This window comes from Trichechus manatus, unplaced genomic scaffold (genome assembly GCF_000243295.1).
Source record: "Trichechus manatus latirostris isolate Lorelei unplaced genomic scaffold, TriManLat1.0 scaffold00063, whole genome shotgun sequence".
Taxonomy (NCBI): Eukaryota; Metazoa; Chordata; class Mammalia; order Sirenia; family Trichechidae; genus Trichechus; species Trichechus manatus.
In genome coordinates this window covers 12,939,423-12,957,576 of record NW_004443999.1, presented here as the reverse complement: position 1 = coordinate 12,957,576, position 18,154 = coordinate 12,939,423, and the positions used below count along the sequence as shown (strand labels likewise).

Below are 18,154 nucleotides of genomic sequence, written 5' to 3'. Positions count from 1 at the left end.
TACATGAAAAGATGCTCACAATCATTAGCCATTAAAACAAAACAAAACAAAAAAAAAAAACCTGTTGCCGTCAAGTGAATTCCAAGTCATAGTGACCTATAGGACAGAGTAGAACTGCCCCATAGCGTTTCCAAGGAGCAGCTGGTGGATTTGAACTGCCGACCTTTTGGTTAGCAGTTGTGCTCTCAACAACTGCGCCACCAGGGCTCCAAACAGTGAGCGTCCCTGGGTGGGCCATTAGAGAGATGCAAGTCAAACCTACAATGAGATACCATCTCACCCCTGTGAAGAACAGAATACAAATGCTGGTGAGGTTGTGGGGGGATTGGAGCTCTCATACATTGCTAGTGGGAATGTAAAATGGTACAACCACTATGGAAAACAGTATGGTCCTTCCTCAAAAAGCTAGAAATATAAATACCTTATGATCCAGCAATTCCATTCCTACATATATATCCTAAAGATACAAGAGCAGTGACACAAATAGACATATACACACCTATGTTCATTGCAGCATTATTCATGACAGCAAAAAGATGGAAACAACCTAAGTGCCCATCAATGGATGAACACATAAACAAATTGTGGTACATACATATAATGGAATACTGTGCAACTATAAAGAATAATGAGGAGTCTGTGAAATATCTTACAACATGGATGAATCCTGGAGGACATTATGCTGAGTGAAATAAGTCAATCACAAAAAGACAAATATTGTATGGTCCCACTATCATAAAAAGTCAAGAATAGATATACACACAGAAAGCAAAGTTCTTTGATGGTTACCAGGGATGGGAGGGAGAGAGATGGGGAATCAGTTTCTAGCTAGTAGACACTTGTTACTTTTGGTGATGGGAAAGGCAATCCCAAATATGGGTGAGGTCAGCACAACTTGACCAAGGTAAATAAAGACATTAAGAAGTACATGAGAAAAAGGGACAATTTCAGTAAATGCTATAACTTATACAATTTTGCAACAATAGTAAAAACAACCAAAAAATATGTGTGTGGTTATGTAGGTAAATATGGATGCATATATGTGTATAGGAAGGCATATGCAAGTAAATGCACATGCACATCTAGGTGTATCTGTAGGCATATGTATGTACACATTTGTGTGTGCTGCTTATATGTCCACATATATAACAAACCACGTAGGGGGCACAGTTATGGAGCCTTCCTAGACACATCCAAACAATTCGAGGGATTGCTTTACTGGGTTAAAAGGCTTGGGACCATAGTCTCAGGGGACAACTTAGTCAATTGGCATAACATAGTTCACAAAGATAATGTTCTACATCCTAGTTTGGTGAGTAGCGTCTGGGGTCTTAAAAGCTTGTGAGTGGCCATCTAAGATATAACTACTGGTCTCTACTCTTACGGAGCAAAAGAGAATGAAGGAAATCAAAGGCTCAAAGAAGAAACTAGTTGACGGGACCAATAGCCCACACAAACCACATCCTCTTCTAAACTGAGGCCAGAAAAACTAGATGGTGCCTGGCTACCACTACCAACATTTCTAAAAGAGATACAATAGAAGGTACTGAGTAGAGTGGGAGAAACATGTAAAACAAAACTCAAATTCCTAAAAAAGGCCTGACCTACTAGACTGATAGAGACTAGAGAACCCCCGAGACTGTCGCCCTAAGCTACCCTTTGAACTTGGAATTGAAGCTATTTCTGCAGGTCACCTTTCAGCCAAATAATAGATTGGCTTATAAAATAAACAATATCACTTGTGAGTAATGTGCTCCCTTCAACAATTAACTATATGAGACCAAACGGTCAACATTTATCCAAAAGCAAAGATGAGAAGGCAAGGAGGGGAAGGGAAACTAGAATCAATGGAAACAGAACAAACAGAATGGAAACAATGAGAATGCTGACACATTGTAAAAATTGTAACCAATGGCATGGAACAATTTGTATAAAAATTGTTAAAGGGGAAACTAATGTGCTGTGTAAATTTTCACCTAAACACAATAAAATAATAATAAAAAGTTAGTCTAGTACATCTGAAGGAACAGAGAGCCCACTTGTTAGTGACCAGTTACTTGGCTCAGCTAACTGATTAACCTTGTGCTAATTTGACCAAATTTAGCTGCTGACACACGAGATGGACCATTTGGTCTTGTGTGGCCCGTGATCTCAGAGTTTCATCTAAACTAGAGTCTCCTAATCTCAGCACTACTGGCATTATAGGCCAGATAATTCTTCATTGTGGGGGCCGTCCTGTATATTAAAGGATGTTGAACAGCATCCCTGGCCTCCGCCTACTAGACGCCAGTAGCACCCTCCCCACCAGACCATGACTACCAAAAATGTTTCCGGACATTGCCAGTTGTCACCTGGGGGGCAAAAATCACCCCCAGTTGAGAACTACTGCCATAAACCCTTGCCTGCCTTTTCTAAAGGGCTGCCATTGATCACAACGAAGGGTCAGTGAGAGTGGGTCAGCACAAATCCTTCATGAATTCGGGAAGCAGTGTGATCACTGCTCAACTGAGTTCACTTTTAGGAATTTATCTAAAAAAAAATAACTGAGCAGGTAGATAAGAATTAATGTACAAAAATGAATCATAATATTGTTTATAGTAGCAAAAGTTTAAAACAACCTAAGTAAGGAATTGGTTAAGTAAATTATCGATCTCCATTCAATGGAATACTATGCAGTCATGAAAAATAATCGCATAAATCTGTATTTATTGGCATGGGAAGTTCCCCTTGCAATACCTGAAACTCTCATCTTCAAGACTACTCCAGGATTTCTAGAGATTGTTACATAAAGAGGGAATAATTTCAAACAGGCAGATTAAGCATCTGGGTGAAGCCTTAGGGCAAAGACAGAATTCAGACCTACGATGGAATTTAGAAAAATTTAACCATTAATTGAGCAAACATTTATTAAGCCCTACAAGGTACCAAGGGCCTTGCACAGCTCTGGGGAGACAAAGATGGTACCTGGTCCCTCTACTGCCAATCTAAACCAAAAAACCCATGGCCGTCAAGTCAATTCCAACTCACAGTGACCCTACAGGACAGAGGAGAACTGCCCCATCGTGTTACCAAGGCTGTAATCTTTACGGAAGCAGATAGCCAGGTCTTTCTTTTGAGGAGCAGCTGGTGGGTTTGAAACTGCTGACCTTTCAGTTAGCAGCTGAGTGCTTAACCACTGTGCCACCAGGGCTCCTGCCAATACTTACTACCAGTACTTGCCCTAAACAGACAAAAACACGGTGAACATTGTTAGAACCTCCTCCTCAAAGCAGTGCCAGAAGTCAAGTATGTTACTCTCTCCTGCAATAAAATTGTGTGCTTTGATTCAAAGCTATTGCGAGCAGCGTGGAACTATGTCCTGTTTTCCTTTTCATGCCTGAAAAAAATCACACCAAGTGAAAACAATTTCATTTACTGATTCCTATATTCAGATATTCATTAAGGGGGTTGTCCAAATATGAAGCCTAATCCCCCTCCAAAAAACCTAGGAGATGAGCATTAAGTGATTGTTTCAGTCTGGGACCATCCAGGGGGAAACTCTGCTACAGCACACTACAGACCTTGCTTTCAGATGCAGCGATAGGAATGGAAGACAGAGCCCGTTCCTCCCTCAGGGATCTGTGTCTCCTGTGACAGTAACTGGCTGCATGCTTTGTGAACTTCAGCGTCAAGGTTGTCCAGTCTAGCTGCTGCCGAGAAAACCCAGAGCCCTCTGGCAGCTTCCTTTCCCAGGGAGAACCCCGATCTTGACTTCAGAGGCTAAGTATCCTACCTGTCAAGGCACACTTCTCTGTCCACCATGCCAGCATCGTGGGCACTGCTCCCGTCAGCAGCGTGAGGGGGTCAGCAACGCTAAGGCACGGGGTGGGTCTGGGCTTAAGTCCTGGCTCAGCCACTTACTAGCCTTTACTAGCCCTTACCCTCGCTGAGTCTCAGGGTTTTCATCTACAGAATAAGAACAAATAAAAAAGACCCCATAAGACTGGTATGAAGAATAAATAAAATAATGCATGATTGGCACGTGGTAAGGAGTCCTGGTGGTACAGTGGTTAAGTGCTTGGCTGCTAACTGAAAGGTCAGCAGTTCAAATCCACCAGCAGCTCCTCAGGAGAAAGACCTGCTGATCTGCCGCCATAAAGATTATAACCTAGAAAATCCTATGGGGCAGTTCTGCTCTGTCACATGGGGTTAATAGAAGGTGGCATCAACTCGATGGCACACAATAACAGGCACTGGCCTATGGTAAGCACACAATAAAGGAGAATCGTAGTAGTTGTTATGTTGTATTTATTAAAGTCCAGGCTAGCCAAAATTGCAAAACCTACAATATTTCCTCACTGCCTTTGCTGTTTCATTTTTCTTCTTAACACTTACCCACCAATCAACCAACCAGTTGCCGTTGAGTCGACTCCTGACTCATAGTGACCTCGTGTATTTCAGAGCAGAACTGTGCTCCATAGGGTTTTCAATGACAGAATTTTTGGAAGCAGATCACCACCAGGCCTTTTTTCTGAGGTACCTCTGGGTGGACTTGAACCTCCAACCTTTCGGTTCGCAGCTGAGCATGTTAACCGTCTGCACCACGAAGGGACTCCCCTTAGCACTTACTACTCTCTAATATACTGTATTTTGTTTATTGTCTAGCCCACTCCACTAGAATACAAGCTCCGTGAGGTAGGAACTTTTTAGTCTCTTTTATTTACTGCCTGGCACATAAACAGGTTCTCAATACATATTTTTTAATGCTTTCTTAAAAAATGTATTGTGGTAAGATATATGTAACATAAAGTATGCCATTTTAACCATTTTTAAGTGTATAATTCATTGGCGTTAATTACATCTACAATGTTGTGTAACCATCACCGATGCCTACTTCCAAAACTTTATCATCATCCCAAACAGAAGCTCTGTACCCCTTAAGCAATTACTTGATCAATAAATATTTCTTGAATGAACGACAGCGGGTCCTGAATCTTTGCCCCAACGAGTGTTTTATCTTTCCTTCTGAGGGTTCCTGTTTTACCTTTCCTCTCACCCTTGAGGGTGGCCTTGCTGCTCAGGCGCAGTGCCCCTGTCTTTGTAGGATGCCATTTTGTGCTCTGTCTCTAACGCTGTTTTTCTTCTTCTCTCCTCTCCCCCGACCAGGATGCCTTTGTGGAACTGTACGGCCCCAGCATGCGGCCTCTGTTTGATTTCTCCTGGCTGTCTCTGAAGACGCTGCTCAGTCTGGCCCTGGTAGGAGCTTGCATCACCCTGGGTGCCTACCTGGGGCACAAGTGAAGTTACCCAGCCTGCCGCAGTTATGCAAAAGTTCACAAAAGCAGTAGGAATAGTATGCATCGTCAGTGAGGTACCAAGAAATGAAGCTGTGGTCTCTTAAAACAAAAATCAAAAAACAAAACAAAACAAAAAATGACTTTCAGGCTCAACGTCAAATCAGCTATTTACTGCCAAAGGGAAATATCATTTATTTTTTACATTATTAAGAAAAAGATTTATTTATTTAAGACAGTCCCATCAAACCTCCTGTCTTTGTAAACCGCACCACTCATTGGTAAGCCCCACTTCTGGCGGCCCCACCTGGATCTCCTGTGCCTATAAACACGGATTTGTTTTCAATGTCGTCTGCACTAACTCTCCATCTGAAGAGCAAACAAACTGGCAAAAGACTTGACTGTTAGAGAAGCCAGAGTCTGACTCCTCCAGTCTTGGAAGAAGGTGTTCATTCTACTTGCAATTTGCCCTGGGGCTGTGACATTAATGGAGGCAAGGTCCTCGGAAGGAAGTAGACTCTTCCCTGCAGGGAAGAACAGACGCTTCGCTTTTGATTCACATGGTACAAACCCAGTTGGAGGAAAAAAACTAGGAACTTTACACGGACATGGTGTCCACTGAGATTTCCACGCCGAAGGTCAGCGATGGGAAAAAATGCCCTTAAACCATAGGAAAGTATTTTTTTAAGCTACCAATTGTGCCGAGAAGCATTTTAGCAATTTATACAATATCATCCAGTACCTTAAGCCCTGATGTGTATATTCCTATATCTCGGATCTGCCCCTCTGAGTACTGGCTCCGTCTGAGTAAGAAACAGGATCCTTTGGCATGCAAGGAATCGGACTCGTCGGTAACTTCTTAAGCATGGGGAAGGCAAGCGTTTCCAGAGGCATCAGGCCGCCACAAGTGCCTGCTTTTCAGTAGTAAGCTGCAGCCTGCAGGCCTGTCTCGCGGCCCAGTAGGAGGGCTTCGTCCTAGAACTGAGCCTGGGCACTGGCTGGCCTCCGAGATGGCTTTTAAACAGAGCAATGTGGTCTCCGAGTGTTTGCAAGCCAAAGGAGTTCAGAACGCCACTGTCGAGAAATAGCAATAGCGGGACTCCGCCTGGGCCTGCTGGCTGTGGGGCTGGCCCTCAGGTTGGGCCCATTTTCCCACAGAGCAAAACCTGGGTGCCATGGGTTCTTTGTTTGGGCCGCTTCTTAAGACTGACTCTGAAGGTGCAACCTGTGAAGTTGTCTCAGAGAAGTGTATCGCTGTGGAGGGAAACTGAGGCGCAGCTCCGGAAGGGGCCAGCAGTGACGCGGTGCATGCTGGGAAGGCCTCTGCCGGCGCTAACGAAAGGAAAATGGCAATGTGCACGCTGGGCCCCCGAGCGGCCTGTGGGCCCCCGAGCGGCCTGTGGGCCCCCGAGCGGCCTGTGGGCCCCCGAGCGGCCTGTGGGCCCCCGAGCGGCCTGTGGGCCCCCGAGCGGCCTGTGGGCTGCAGTTTCCAGAAAGGTTTTGAATGACTTTGAGGAGGGTCATAAATCCTAAAGGAGTGTTGAAACGAGGTGTCATGGATTAATTGACTTATAGCTATGGAAATACGATGTAAAACATTATCTTGTCCTTGTCTTTTGGTTTTATTTGAAAACCTGACAGAAAAAAAAAAAGGCTCTAGGTGTAGAATTTAGGGATTATCTGTACATCCTGGGGCAATTAAAAAAAAAAAAATCAGTGGTGGAAAATTATAGAGAAGTAGCAAAAGAAGTAAAAATCTCCAGTTAATATACTAGAAACTATTTTTTTAAGTTTAGAGTCAGCCTTGATTTGTGGCATTATTGCATTATATACCATTTATCTGTATTAACTTTGGAATGTATTATGTTCAGTGTTTAATGCTGTGGTTGATATTTCAAAAGCTGCTTTAAAAAATACATGCATCTCATCATTTTTCTTAATTGTATTTAGTTATGGCCTCTACACTATTTGTTAGCAGAAATGATCATTTTCCAATTGAGATTTTTGTCTCCTTAATTCTGCAAAAGCATTTCCAAGAAGGTGAGAAGCCCTGGGTCTCACTCAGCAAACTGAGAAACCCTGGAGCATATTGGCCGCTGAGGAACCTTGCTTCAATCAAGTTGTGTGCATTTCCCTTTCAACACAGTTGTTTATTGTGAGGGATATATCTGTTGTCCCTTTGACCTGTTCCTTGAAAGTTGACTTGTCTGTCCCTGGGCAATTCCGAATTTAACTCAAAGTTATTTGGTAAAACCCATGAAGTTCATTCAGTTGAAAATCCAGATGGGAAGCTACCAGAGAATTAAAATCTGGCACTGAGTGGTTTGACTTTAAGAGAGTTGCTTTAGGTGGCCTGTTTAAACATAGACCCCCATATAGAGACCTACTGCCCTCCTTCCGCAGGGTCCTTGTCTGTGGCTATCCTTCAGATCCTTCCTGAAATGCAATGGCACTTAACGTTCCCCACAGAGAGAGCAGGAAACCCGTGGTACAAAGTCAGACCTCCTGGCGGGCCTCAGGGAACAGGATGATCAGACCTTTGTATGATCCTAATTTTTTGGCAAAATAATATTTTATGAAAGGTTTACATTGTCATAAGTGATAAATATGGAATATCAAATCCTGTGCTGCTATCCTGCCAAGATCATTTCAATGGAGTCAGTTTGCAGTACACTCCAAGTGGTGAGATTCTCCAAGCTGCTTTAGAAGTAACAATGAAGAGCAAGTACATTTTTAATATAAAGCCTGTTTGTGTTTTGTTACTGTTGTTATTGTTTCAGCTGGGTTCACAGAGTATTCAAAAAATGTATATATAAAAAAAGGTCATGGTGGTTAACTTCTGGCTGGTTTCCTTTTGCTGTGGGGTTTTGCTGTCTGGTTTTAACCGTAAATGTGCCGGACCACCTGACCCCAGAACTGTACAGTATTGTGGCTACCCTCACTCTAAGAGTAGTTGATATTACATTTTTCTTGTTAAAAACATGTTGGAGGCAATGAATGTATATAAAAGCCTCAACTAGTCATTTTTCCCTCCTCCTTTCTTTTCATTGTCTTGTTTTGCCACCACACAGAGAACCTTTCTACCTATTTCATATGGAGAAGGGATTCACACCGGAATATTAACTCCTCTTTACCACAAACATGGTGAATATGTTGGCCAGGGCCAGGGTTCAATAGAACACAAGCACTTTTCCAAATTGGGGTCAAGAGCTCTAAGAGCTCTAAAAAAGAGCCTACGAGGTAAAAAGCACTCAAGAACCTTCTCGGTCCTCTTAAGCCCTTACTGCATAAGCGCTCTGAAAGGGAAACCAAAAGACAACAGACATATTCTCTAGCAAACAGGGCTCATCCCAGAGGATTTGACAGGGCCTGAAAATTCCTGGAGGCTTAAGGTTCCGATGAAAGTCACATTTAGAATTAAGGAAGCATCTCCAAATAGTTTAAGCAAAACACCAGTATCCCTCTGCCTTAGCCCATTTATCTCTGCATATTCAGATGTGGCCTTCCATTTAGATGTGACTTTTATTTCATTCGAAAATGTTGATTGTTCGTCATCTTAAAGGCTTAGCCCTGGCCCAGTACGAAAAATAAGGAAGTGACTATAAATCAAAAGGCGTTATAATCAGGATTAATGTAAATGATTAGGGCCGTCCCAACACACGTCCAATTTTCAGGCCAAGGATCTAGTGAATGAACAGAATTGCAAATAGTCTATGTTTGTAATTAGACCTGTGCTAAAACAGGTATTTTATAAATTTGAACTTAAATTCTAATTTCAGTTGTATTTCGAAGGCAGTGGCTGCTTTTACACTTCTTATCACTTATAGTTAGTAATGTACACCTACTCTATCAGAAAAAAAAAGAAAAAAACAGGAAAGGCTTGAAATACAAGCCACTCTAAGGAAATTAGGGAGTCAGTTGAAATTCTATTCTAATCTTATTCTATGGTGTCTTTTTCTGCCCAGACAAATGTGGTTACACACTTTTTTAAGAACTACAATTCTACATTGTCAGCTTATGAGGGTTCCAATCAGATCTTTATTGTCAATCTGGATCTTTTAGGGTTTTTTTTAATTATTATGAGACAAAGGACATTTGTTGTGGGGGTGAGAGGGAGGAAGAATTTTTAAATGATTAAAACATCCCCAAGATTGGGTCAGAGAGTGGAGGTTTCTCAGAATAGTCAGAACTGTGGGGTATGAAATGGAAGCAAGTAGGACCTTCCCTCTGGTCAGCATGATGCCTCAGTGAAAGAGCTTGTGCAACAAATGAGAAGCATTTATAATTCTGTGGTACATACAGATTGTAGAAACATCAGCACAGCTCAGTGTCAGCTCAGTGTGGCAGTGCCAATGGCCGAAAGCTTTTTTAAATATTTGCCATTAATAGTATAAACTTCAACCCTGGATATAGCTAATGGGTATTTAAACAATTAAGCTTGCTATTTTAACCAACAGGATATTTAATAGCAACCTTCTGGTTGGTAAGGACATCTGTTTTTAAGTGTTTATTATGCACAATAATAAGATTAAAAAAAAATTGTGAAACTGAATTGGGTACGTGATAACTCAAGTCCCTTAGCCTTACCCAAAGAATCATTCCTTTCCATGTCTGTCCTCACAGGATGGACTTGGACAACGATGAAATATGCATCCCACTGGGCACAAAGAGAACCAGATGGAGTGTGAATGGTACTGCCCCAATTCCTCACCACCGCCCCAGAAAATAACACACAGTCAGCATCCCATCAATGACACGGTTGTTTTGTGTACCAAGGTCAGCACAGCAATGACTCCGCAGACGATAACAACCGATTGGCATAACCACTCACCAGAATGGCTAAAATTAAAAAGACTGGCGACTGATGAACACAACAGTCATGTGGGAGAAGGTACAATTTGGCAGGTTACATCCTATGGGTGGAAGATGGAAAGTTAATCAAAAAGTCCTATAGTGTCGATACATAACTAATACCATGTACCTAAACCTTTTGGGGATTCTGCAGTGGGATTTCCAGCTAGCTCATTTTATTAAGTCCTCCCCACCCCGCAGGGTAGCATTTGAAGGAGTGATAGCCAATTAGATTTCTCTTACGGAAGCTTTGGTGGTTGTGTTTATTATAATGTCTTCTTAAGTCTTTAAAGCAATCAAGTTTTGCCTTTGTTTTGCCTTACTGGGGCTATTTGTGTTTTAAATAAAATAAGTGTATTAAAAGTGTTTTGTACTGAAAGTTTGTTATCAAGATTTTTATACTTTTGTGTTCTTTAGGCTGTTTTTAAGATTAATATTTTTTAGGGGTAGCTGATATCCTGGTGGTGCAAGTGGTTTGATAGTTCAAACCCATCCAGCGGCTCTAAGGAAGAAAGTCCTGGAGAAGCCAACACCTACCTTCCAAGGTAGTGAGGAGTGGTAGTGGAGAGTATACAGTGCTGGCATGTAGCAGATGATCAACAAATGGATGTTATTATTGGAGTCCTTTTAATAAGATTACAGCCAAGAAAACACTTTGGGGCAGTTCTACTCTGTAACACATGGAGTTTTGGTTTTTTTAATATCCTGCAACACTGAACATAGAAACAAATATAAGCTAAACCTACTTTAGATGTTAAGATAAAGTGATTTCCAGTTGGCCACCGTTAAATACAATGGCACTTTTCTTGTGGGAAAAGTCACATTGCCACTAAATTTTTCTTGTCTGTCTAGCTAATATTGTGAAGAAAAATAAAGCACGGTGTGAGATATTGGTTCTGCCCTGTAATTGCTTATAATGTGTTCACATGATTTTGCCCTGCCATTCATCGTCATTAAACAAGACTTTAAAAAACCTTCTTAACAAGCCAATACTGTATAACCACGAGCAACCCCACTCTAATGAAGTCCTCAGGGACCAGGCGGAGGGATTGCCTTACAGGTGAAACTACCTTAGAAGGAAGCCTTTTGTTTCTTGGTAACAAACCCTTCTGATTAGGTCCAAGATGTATACCACCCTGAGTTCCACACCTCCAGAGAGCCATTGTTGCTATTGGGTGTGTTCTCTGCCATGTGGAGTGGAGTTCCCAGCCTCTGCATTCCATCAGATGACAGAGTGTATGAAAAGGAGAGAACGAAGCTGAAATTCTATTTTTGAAGTTAACAGTTTACGATAACCAAAGCAGCCACTTGCTTTGGAGCATGTAAACCCTAAGTAGCAAGGCATCCAGTATTTCTTTCTTATGTTTGGTTACTGATACCCTAAGCATCAACCCTCTGACTCTCCTCCCTTAAACTCTGTTACAGATTAAATTGTGACTCCCCAAAATATGTGTTGGAATCCTAACACATATACCAGTGGCTGTAATTCTGTTTGGAAGTAGGGTTTTCTTTTTTATATTAATTAGATCATACCTGAATAGAGTGGATTCTAAATCTAATCACTTCTGAGTTATCAAAAGAGCACATTAGACACAGAGATTCACGCACATGGGGGAAGACAGATACAATGTAAGGATTATGAAGGAACCAAGGAACGCCTGTTGCTACCAACAAGGAAGGAATTCATACCTCTGAGATCCTGATTTCGACTTTTGGCCTCCAGAACTGTGAGAAAATAAAGTTCCATTCTTTAAAGCCACCCACTTAAATTTGTGTTACAGCAGCGTTAGCAAACTAAGACAGACTCTTTTTAAAAGGACTCTAATAATAACATCCATTTGTTGATCATCTGCTACATGCCAGCACTATATACTTTCCACTACCACTCCTCACTACCTTGGAAGGTAGGTGTTGGCTTCTCCTTTTCCAGAGGAGAAAACTGAGACTCAGACGTTAGACAACATACCCAAGGTCTCAAGCAATGGGAGTGACAAAGGCAGGATTTGAGCCCTGGTCTGGCTGACTCCAAGGCCCAGGCTCCCTCCTCTCTATCAGTAGTCTTCAAACTGCTGCGCATGTAACCTTGGGACACAGCCCTTCCCAGGGGTACACAGTCATGGGACATTTAAAGCTATCAACGTCCTCACTGCCCGTGGGTAATTTTTGTAAACTGGGCTCCTTCAGAACCCTCCCCGAGGTCAGGCTGCTTCTCCCACCTTCCCTTCCACAATTGTCTGTCACATTTCACCTATTCTGAATCTTACTGTGGGTGCTGCAGTGGTCTGCTGGAGCTGGCTTCTACTGTCATGAGAGCCAATTGTATGTATCTCTTTCCAGCTCCACATTCACTAAAGTCAAGTTGGTAGTTTGAAATTGGCCATGGTGGAAGTATTTACACTACAGAAATCAGCAAATGGTACAAATCAGGACTTCAAACTTTTTTTTTTTTCCAGAAAGCCAGTTTACCCACCTACCATGTCCATCTGCACTCAAGCCTGCAGTAAGTCCCAGTTGTGTTAAAACCCTTGGATTACCAAAAGGGATGATTTGAAATACTGAAGTATTAGACTCTAATGACTTTTGTAAATTGGTTTTCCAATTCTTTGCTTTCAACAAAATTAAGTCAGCTGATCAAACTTTTTTTAATGTGATTTTTTAAAAAATATAACTCAGAAGTTCAAGGAGTTGAGTAATGTTGCTATAACCAAACTCCTTTCATTCCTATGTACTTGTTTATGTGTATAATCCTCACTGCTTTCATCCATAAAAACAAAAAATAAGAATAGCATTGACGGTGAACCCTTACTCTTTCTAGCAACACGTACTTTTCTATTTATGGATAATGTCCCTCCTGGTTGGGAAGGGGCGTTGGAGAAGGGTAAACCAGCCCTGTTCATATCATTGAGAGATGTATTTCCAATAAAATTTAAATTCTATGTTAAATAATTATCAAAATTGTAATATATTTGTGCATTTTTATCAATTGGATAATAATAATAATTGTAATAATTACTTAATCCAGGAACAAAATGTAAAGCCTTATGGTCACAAAAATTTATTTAAATGCATCGACTTGCTTTTGTAGTAGAAAAGTATGAGAGGCTAATCAATTTTAAACTTTCAACTGTAAGAAATACCATATTAGGATAAAATGGGGGATGGAATATATATTTAAGGAGAAAAAGGAACAATGTAAGATTCCCAAGTGTTAAAAAAAAGGACTCGCTCCTGTATTTTTCATGTAGTTAATGTTAAGTATCAGATCATTATGGTCTTTCACGTCCATTGTATACATTTAAAAAGTGATGTAACAGATTTATTTTAAAATGTCAACTGCTGAAGTAACTTCTCAGACAAACATGTTATTAGTATGTGTCAAAATCTCATTCCAAGCTGGCTTCAAGGGAAGAGGCTGCCCAGCAAGCCAATTCAGGGGTTCTCTCTTAGGAGAGACAGATACAGAGAAAAAAGAAAGAAAGAAATGGTGCCACAGTAAAGGAATGGCTAAGTATATTATGGTGGTTGGGCAAGGAATCCTAACTTTTCAGGAGTTCTTAGTTCCGTTAAGTCTATCCGGAATTTGATCAGGAATCGTAATTACATCACAGAAAGAGCTGCAAATGATATACAAAAAAGTTCTGTCACAGACAGTTTTGGGATACTCTTCTTTCTTATACTATTAACAATGCATTGGAAATTACATCCTGGGCAACTATTTATATTTAAGATTAAAAAAAAATTTAATGTCAATTTAAACATATGTAAGGGAGGTACATGTCTTTCAAGCTCCTTTTAGGTGGCAGGCCAGCAAGCTTGTTTGGAGACCATTGCCCTGGGTGCTCCCTCTGGGCTCCTCTGGATTTACCTCAAGCTTGAGCTCAGATCAGGCAGCAGATACGTGTCCTCCCCTGTGGACCCAGCAGGGCATTTTTATTTAGATGAATCTTTCTACCAGCACCAAGGAAGCAGGTTGATATTCCTACTCCGTGTTTAGGGAGAAGGAGAGAAGGCAATGACTTTAGAGTGACTGAGTTTTTTGTACAGTTTTCACTCGGTTACTAACTTAAAAGGAGTCCCTGGGTGGCGAAAATTGTTAAATGCTCATCTACTAATCAAAAGGTTGGTGGTTCAAATCCATCCAGAGGCATCTCAGAAGAAAGGCCTGGCAGTCTACTTCAGAAAGGTCACAGCCATTGAAAACCTGATGGAGCACAGTTCCAGTATGACACTCATGGGGTTGTCATGAGTCAGAATTGACCCAACAGCAAGATACATATACATACATATACTGTTCCAACCCACAGACAGCTTGGATACTGCGTAGCAATGGATTTTTCCCTGCATCTTTTGTCTGACAGTTCTGGACCCACTTTATCGCAGAATCCTGCAGGTGGGTGGCGGTAGACACTGCAAAGACTGTGAGTAAAGCTCAGCAGTGAGCAGACTCAGGGTGGCTTTGATCTTGGCTCCCAAGGGGAACATCATCCCTATGTCCATGTGGAACCCTTCAGCTGCAGAACAAAAGAAAGAAAAAGAAGAATAAAATATTTATAGGAAAAGTCTCACAAGCAAGCATTTGTTTTAAAAGATTTTAGAAATATAATTATTTTTCTCTTTCTTGGGTTTTTCTGTTTTCAATATGAAACACTTTGAAGTCCCCTGGTTCGATTTCCAGGAAGCAATAATCCATTTTGCCTTGGGTGGAGTTTCAGAAAAAAACTTAAGTTTCAGAAATGAAAATGTTTCCATTGAAATTGCCACGTGGAGCCCTTGCTGCTTTCTTTAATGTTCTTGCCTAACAAGGGGCTCATTCCTAAGGGCCAGGCTATGGCTTTCCTGGCCCCTCTGCTCAGAGGAGCCCTGGTGGTGCAGTGGTTAAGTGCTTGGCTACTAACCAAAAGGTCAGCAGTTCAAACCCACCAGCTGCTCAGTGGAAGAAAGATGTGGCAATCTGCTTCCATAAAGATTACAGCCTTGGAAACCCTGTGGGGCAGTTCTACCCCATCCTATAAGGTCACTAGGAGAAGGACCATTGGTGGCACAATGGTTAAGCACTCTGCTGCTAGCCAAAAGGTAGGTAGTTTGAACCCACCAGCAGCTCCAATGGAGAAAAGACCTGCTGATCTGCTCCCATAAAGATTACAGCCTAGGAAATCCTATGGGGCAGTTCTTCTCTGTCCTATAGGGTCTCTATGAGTCAGAATTGACTTGATGGCACATGATGGCCCACAACAGCTACTCAGAGAGTCTCTGTCCTACTTGAGCCACCACTGGACTCCTCGTGCTGCTTACCCTGACCTACCAAGTGACGGTCTTCTCCCAAATAAAAACCTTGGGCCAGCACCGTCCCATAGAAACATTATGTGAACTACATATATAATTTTTAATTTTCTAGTAGTCACATTAAAAATTTAAAGATAATCACATGAAATTAATTTTAATAATATATTGTATTTAACCCAATATGTCATGTCAACATTTAATAAATATGAAAATTATGGAGGTAGTCTACATTCTTTTTTTCATACCAAGTCTTTGAAACCTCGGTGGATTTTACACTGTGGTTAAGAATTTGGCTGCTATCCAAAAGATCGGTGGCTCAAACCCACCAGCCACTCCTTGGAAGAAAGATGTGGCAGTCTGCTTCCGTAAAGATTACAGCCTTGGAAACCCTACGGGGCTGTTCTACTCTGTCCTATGGAATCACTATGAGTTGGAATTGACTTGATGGCAATGGAGCCCATCTCAATCTGGACTGGTCACATTTCAAGTGCTTGGTAGCCACAGGTGGCTGGTAGCTACCATGTTGGATGGCACAGGCATAGACTGTACAGACGTTTTACAGTTCGCATGCTCATAATGTATTGCTGGGAGGCCTTCTCTGCATGCTGCATCCTCCTCACTTGCTAACTGAGTTGCTAAGCCTGGAAAGCATTTTTCTCTCCTCTTTTCCACTCTTACACAAAAGAGTACTTGAAACATTTGTGTCAGTTCAAAAGGAGTTCCTGGGTGGTACAAACCATTAAGCACGTTGGCTACTACTAACCAAAAGATTGGCAGTTCGAATCTACCCAGAGGCACCTCAGAAGAAAGACCTGGCTATCTGCTTCTGAAGAATTATAGCCTTGAAAACCCAATGAGTGCAATTCTACTCTGTACCTGTGGAATTGCCATAGGTTGGAATTGACTTGACAGGCAACTGGTTTAGTTTTTGGTTTTTATTAGTAGGCAGTGGACTCTTGCTGTCAGATCTGGGTTTGAATCCCAGCATGCTCACAGTATGATCTTGGGCAAAATCTGCAGCCTCTTTGAGTCTTAGGTTTCTCATCAGTTCAGTGGGGGTGTCACGTTTGTCCTACTGTCCTACAGTCCTACAGTTTGTCCTATCAGCCTCATGGGATGGCGGGTGAGGGAGTTTGAAATGGTGAATGTGAAGGGCTTGTGATGCCACAGAAATGGAAAATAATATTATTTCTTATTCCAAGCCATTTAAAGCTGTGCAGCCACAGAAAATAATAAATCTGCAATATCTACAGAGTAAGGATTTAAATTAAGAAGCTGAGTCAAAGAAGCAAATTCCTGTAATTACCCACAATGTCAACAATTTTTTTAACCACTACCAAACCTTGCCTTTTCATTTTTATTTACAGAGAGAGAGAGAGAAAATGATAAATGACCCCCAGAGTAATTATCGACTGTGGGCCTTGGAACCAGGTACACACTGTGGGAATGCATCTTGATAATGCCTGGCAATAAACACAGTAACAATCTTAACAACGGCACTGCTGAGAGCATTGCACGTGGACCTTATTTTCAAAGACCAACACTTTGAGATGTCTACAGAGAGTTTTTGCAATATCTCTGCCCTGTACGCACCTGGCTATTTCCTTGCACTGACAGTTTTTAGATGAGTAACATTAGCTCCTAACATTCCCTATGACACCACTTAAATTTACCTTGTCATTGTTTCCTTTAAAATGAGATCTGCGTGCAAGGGAATAGAGAGATAATGTTGTCTTCCTTCCTAAATTGTTCTCTCCCAAGTGTTACTTAAAAACAAAACTCCAGTTTTACACTTTTCCCATTTGCTTTCACTAATTGTTTCCTTTATTTTCCACCCAACTGTACCGTAATGAATTCAAGTTCAAATAGAAGGTAGTCACTGTTGCATCACATTCACCTCCGACTCCTAGGGAAAGTCACACACACTCCACAGAGACAAAAACAAAGAGGCCACAGTTGTTGTCACTCTGTCCGATCAGCTGACACGGAATTTGTCTGTGTCCAGGAACATAGATCACGTTCTCACCCTAAATCCGCACTCAACAGTTTGTGGTATTGAAAAACAAAACAAACAAACCAAAAAAACAGTGAGGATGGCAGGAACCTATAAAGGGATAAACATGAATGATCAGGAAATTATCAAATGACGTCACCAGAGTTACGCAACACACAGGAAGCCACCCAGCAATTTGTTAATGACGTCCTCTGAGTCCTTCTCCCCCACTTCACAGCCACTCAGCGCTCTGCCATTTTGGTCTCTGCTGCCACAAGTGCACATGCGATCCTACCTCCACCATCAAGGACATGGGTGTACGGAGCTTGTTTTTGTTGAGTGCTGTCTAGTGACCTGACTCATAGTGACCCCATGTGACAGAATAAAACAACCCCAAAGCACTTTCTAGGCTGTAATCTTTAAGGAAGGAGTCCTGGTGGTGCAGTGGTTAAGTGCTCAGCTGCTAACCAAAAGGTGGACAGCTCGAACCAACCAGCCACTCTGCGAGAGAGGGATGCGGCAGTCTGCTTCCGTTAAGACTACAGCCTCGGAAACCCTATGGGACAGTTCTACTCTGTACTACAGGGTCGCTGTGAGTCAGAATTGACTCGATGGCAAGGGGTTTTAATCTTTACAGAAGTAGATAGCCAGGTCTTTCTCCCTCGGAGACGCTGGGTGGGTTTGAACTGCTAACCTTTCAGTTAGCAGCCAGGTGCTTAGGTGTTTTGCTACCAGTACACAGAAACTCACTTAC

General features: G+C 41.8%; 1 protein-coding gene across 2 annotated transcripts in view; it reads left to right on the top strand.

The window, feature by feature from the left end:
* Window positions 1-13,322, top strand: part of BCL2 (BCL2 apoptosis regulator) — a 193,260-nt gene extending 179,938 nt beyond the window's left edge. For both annotated transcript variants that reach the window (XM_023734010.1, XM_004379278.2), the window contains one exon: window positions 5,146-13,322. In XM_023734010.1, coding sequence (XP_023589778.1) covers window positions 5,146-5,280 — 135 coding nt within the window. In that variant the 3' untranslated portion in view covers window positions 5,281-13,322. The remainder of the gene's footprint in view (window positions 1-5,145) is intronic.
* Window positions 13,323-18,154: the final 4,832 nt, after the last annotated feature.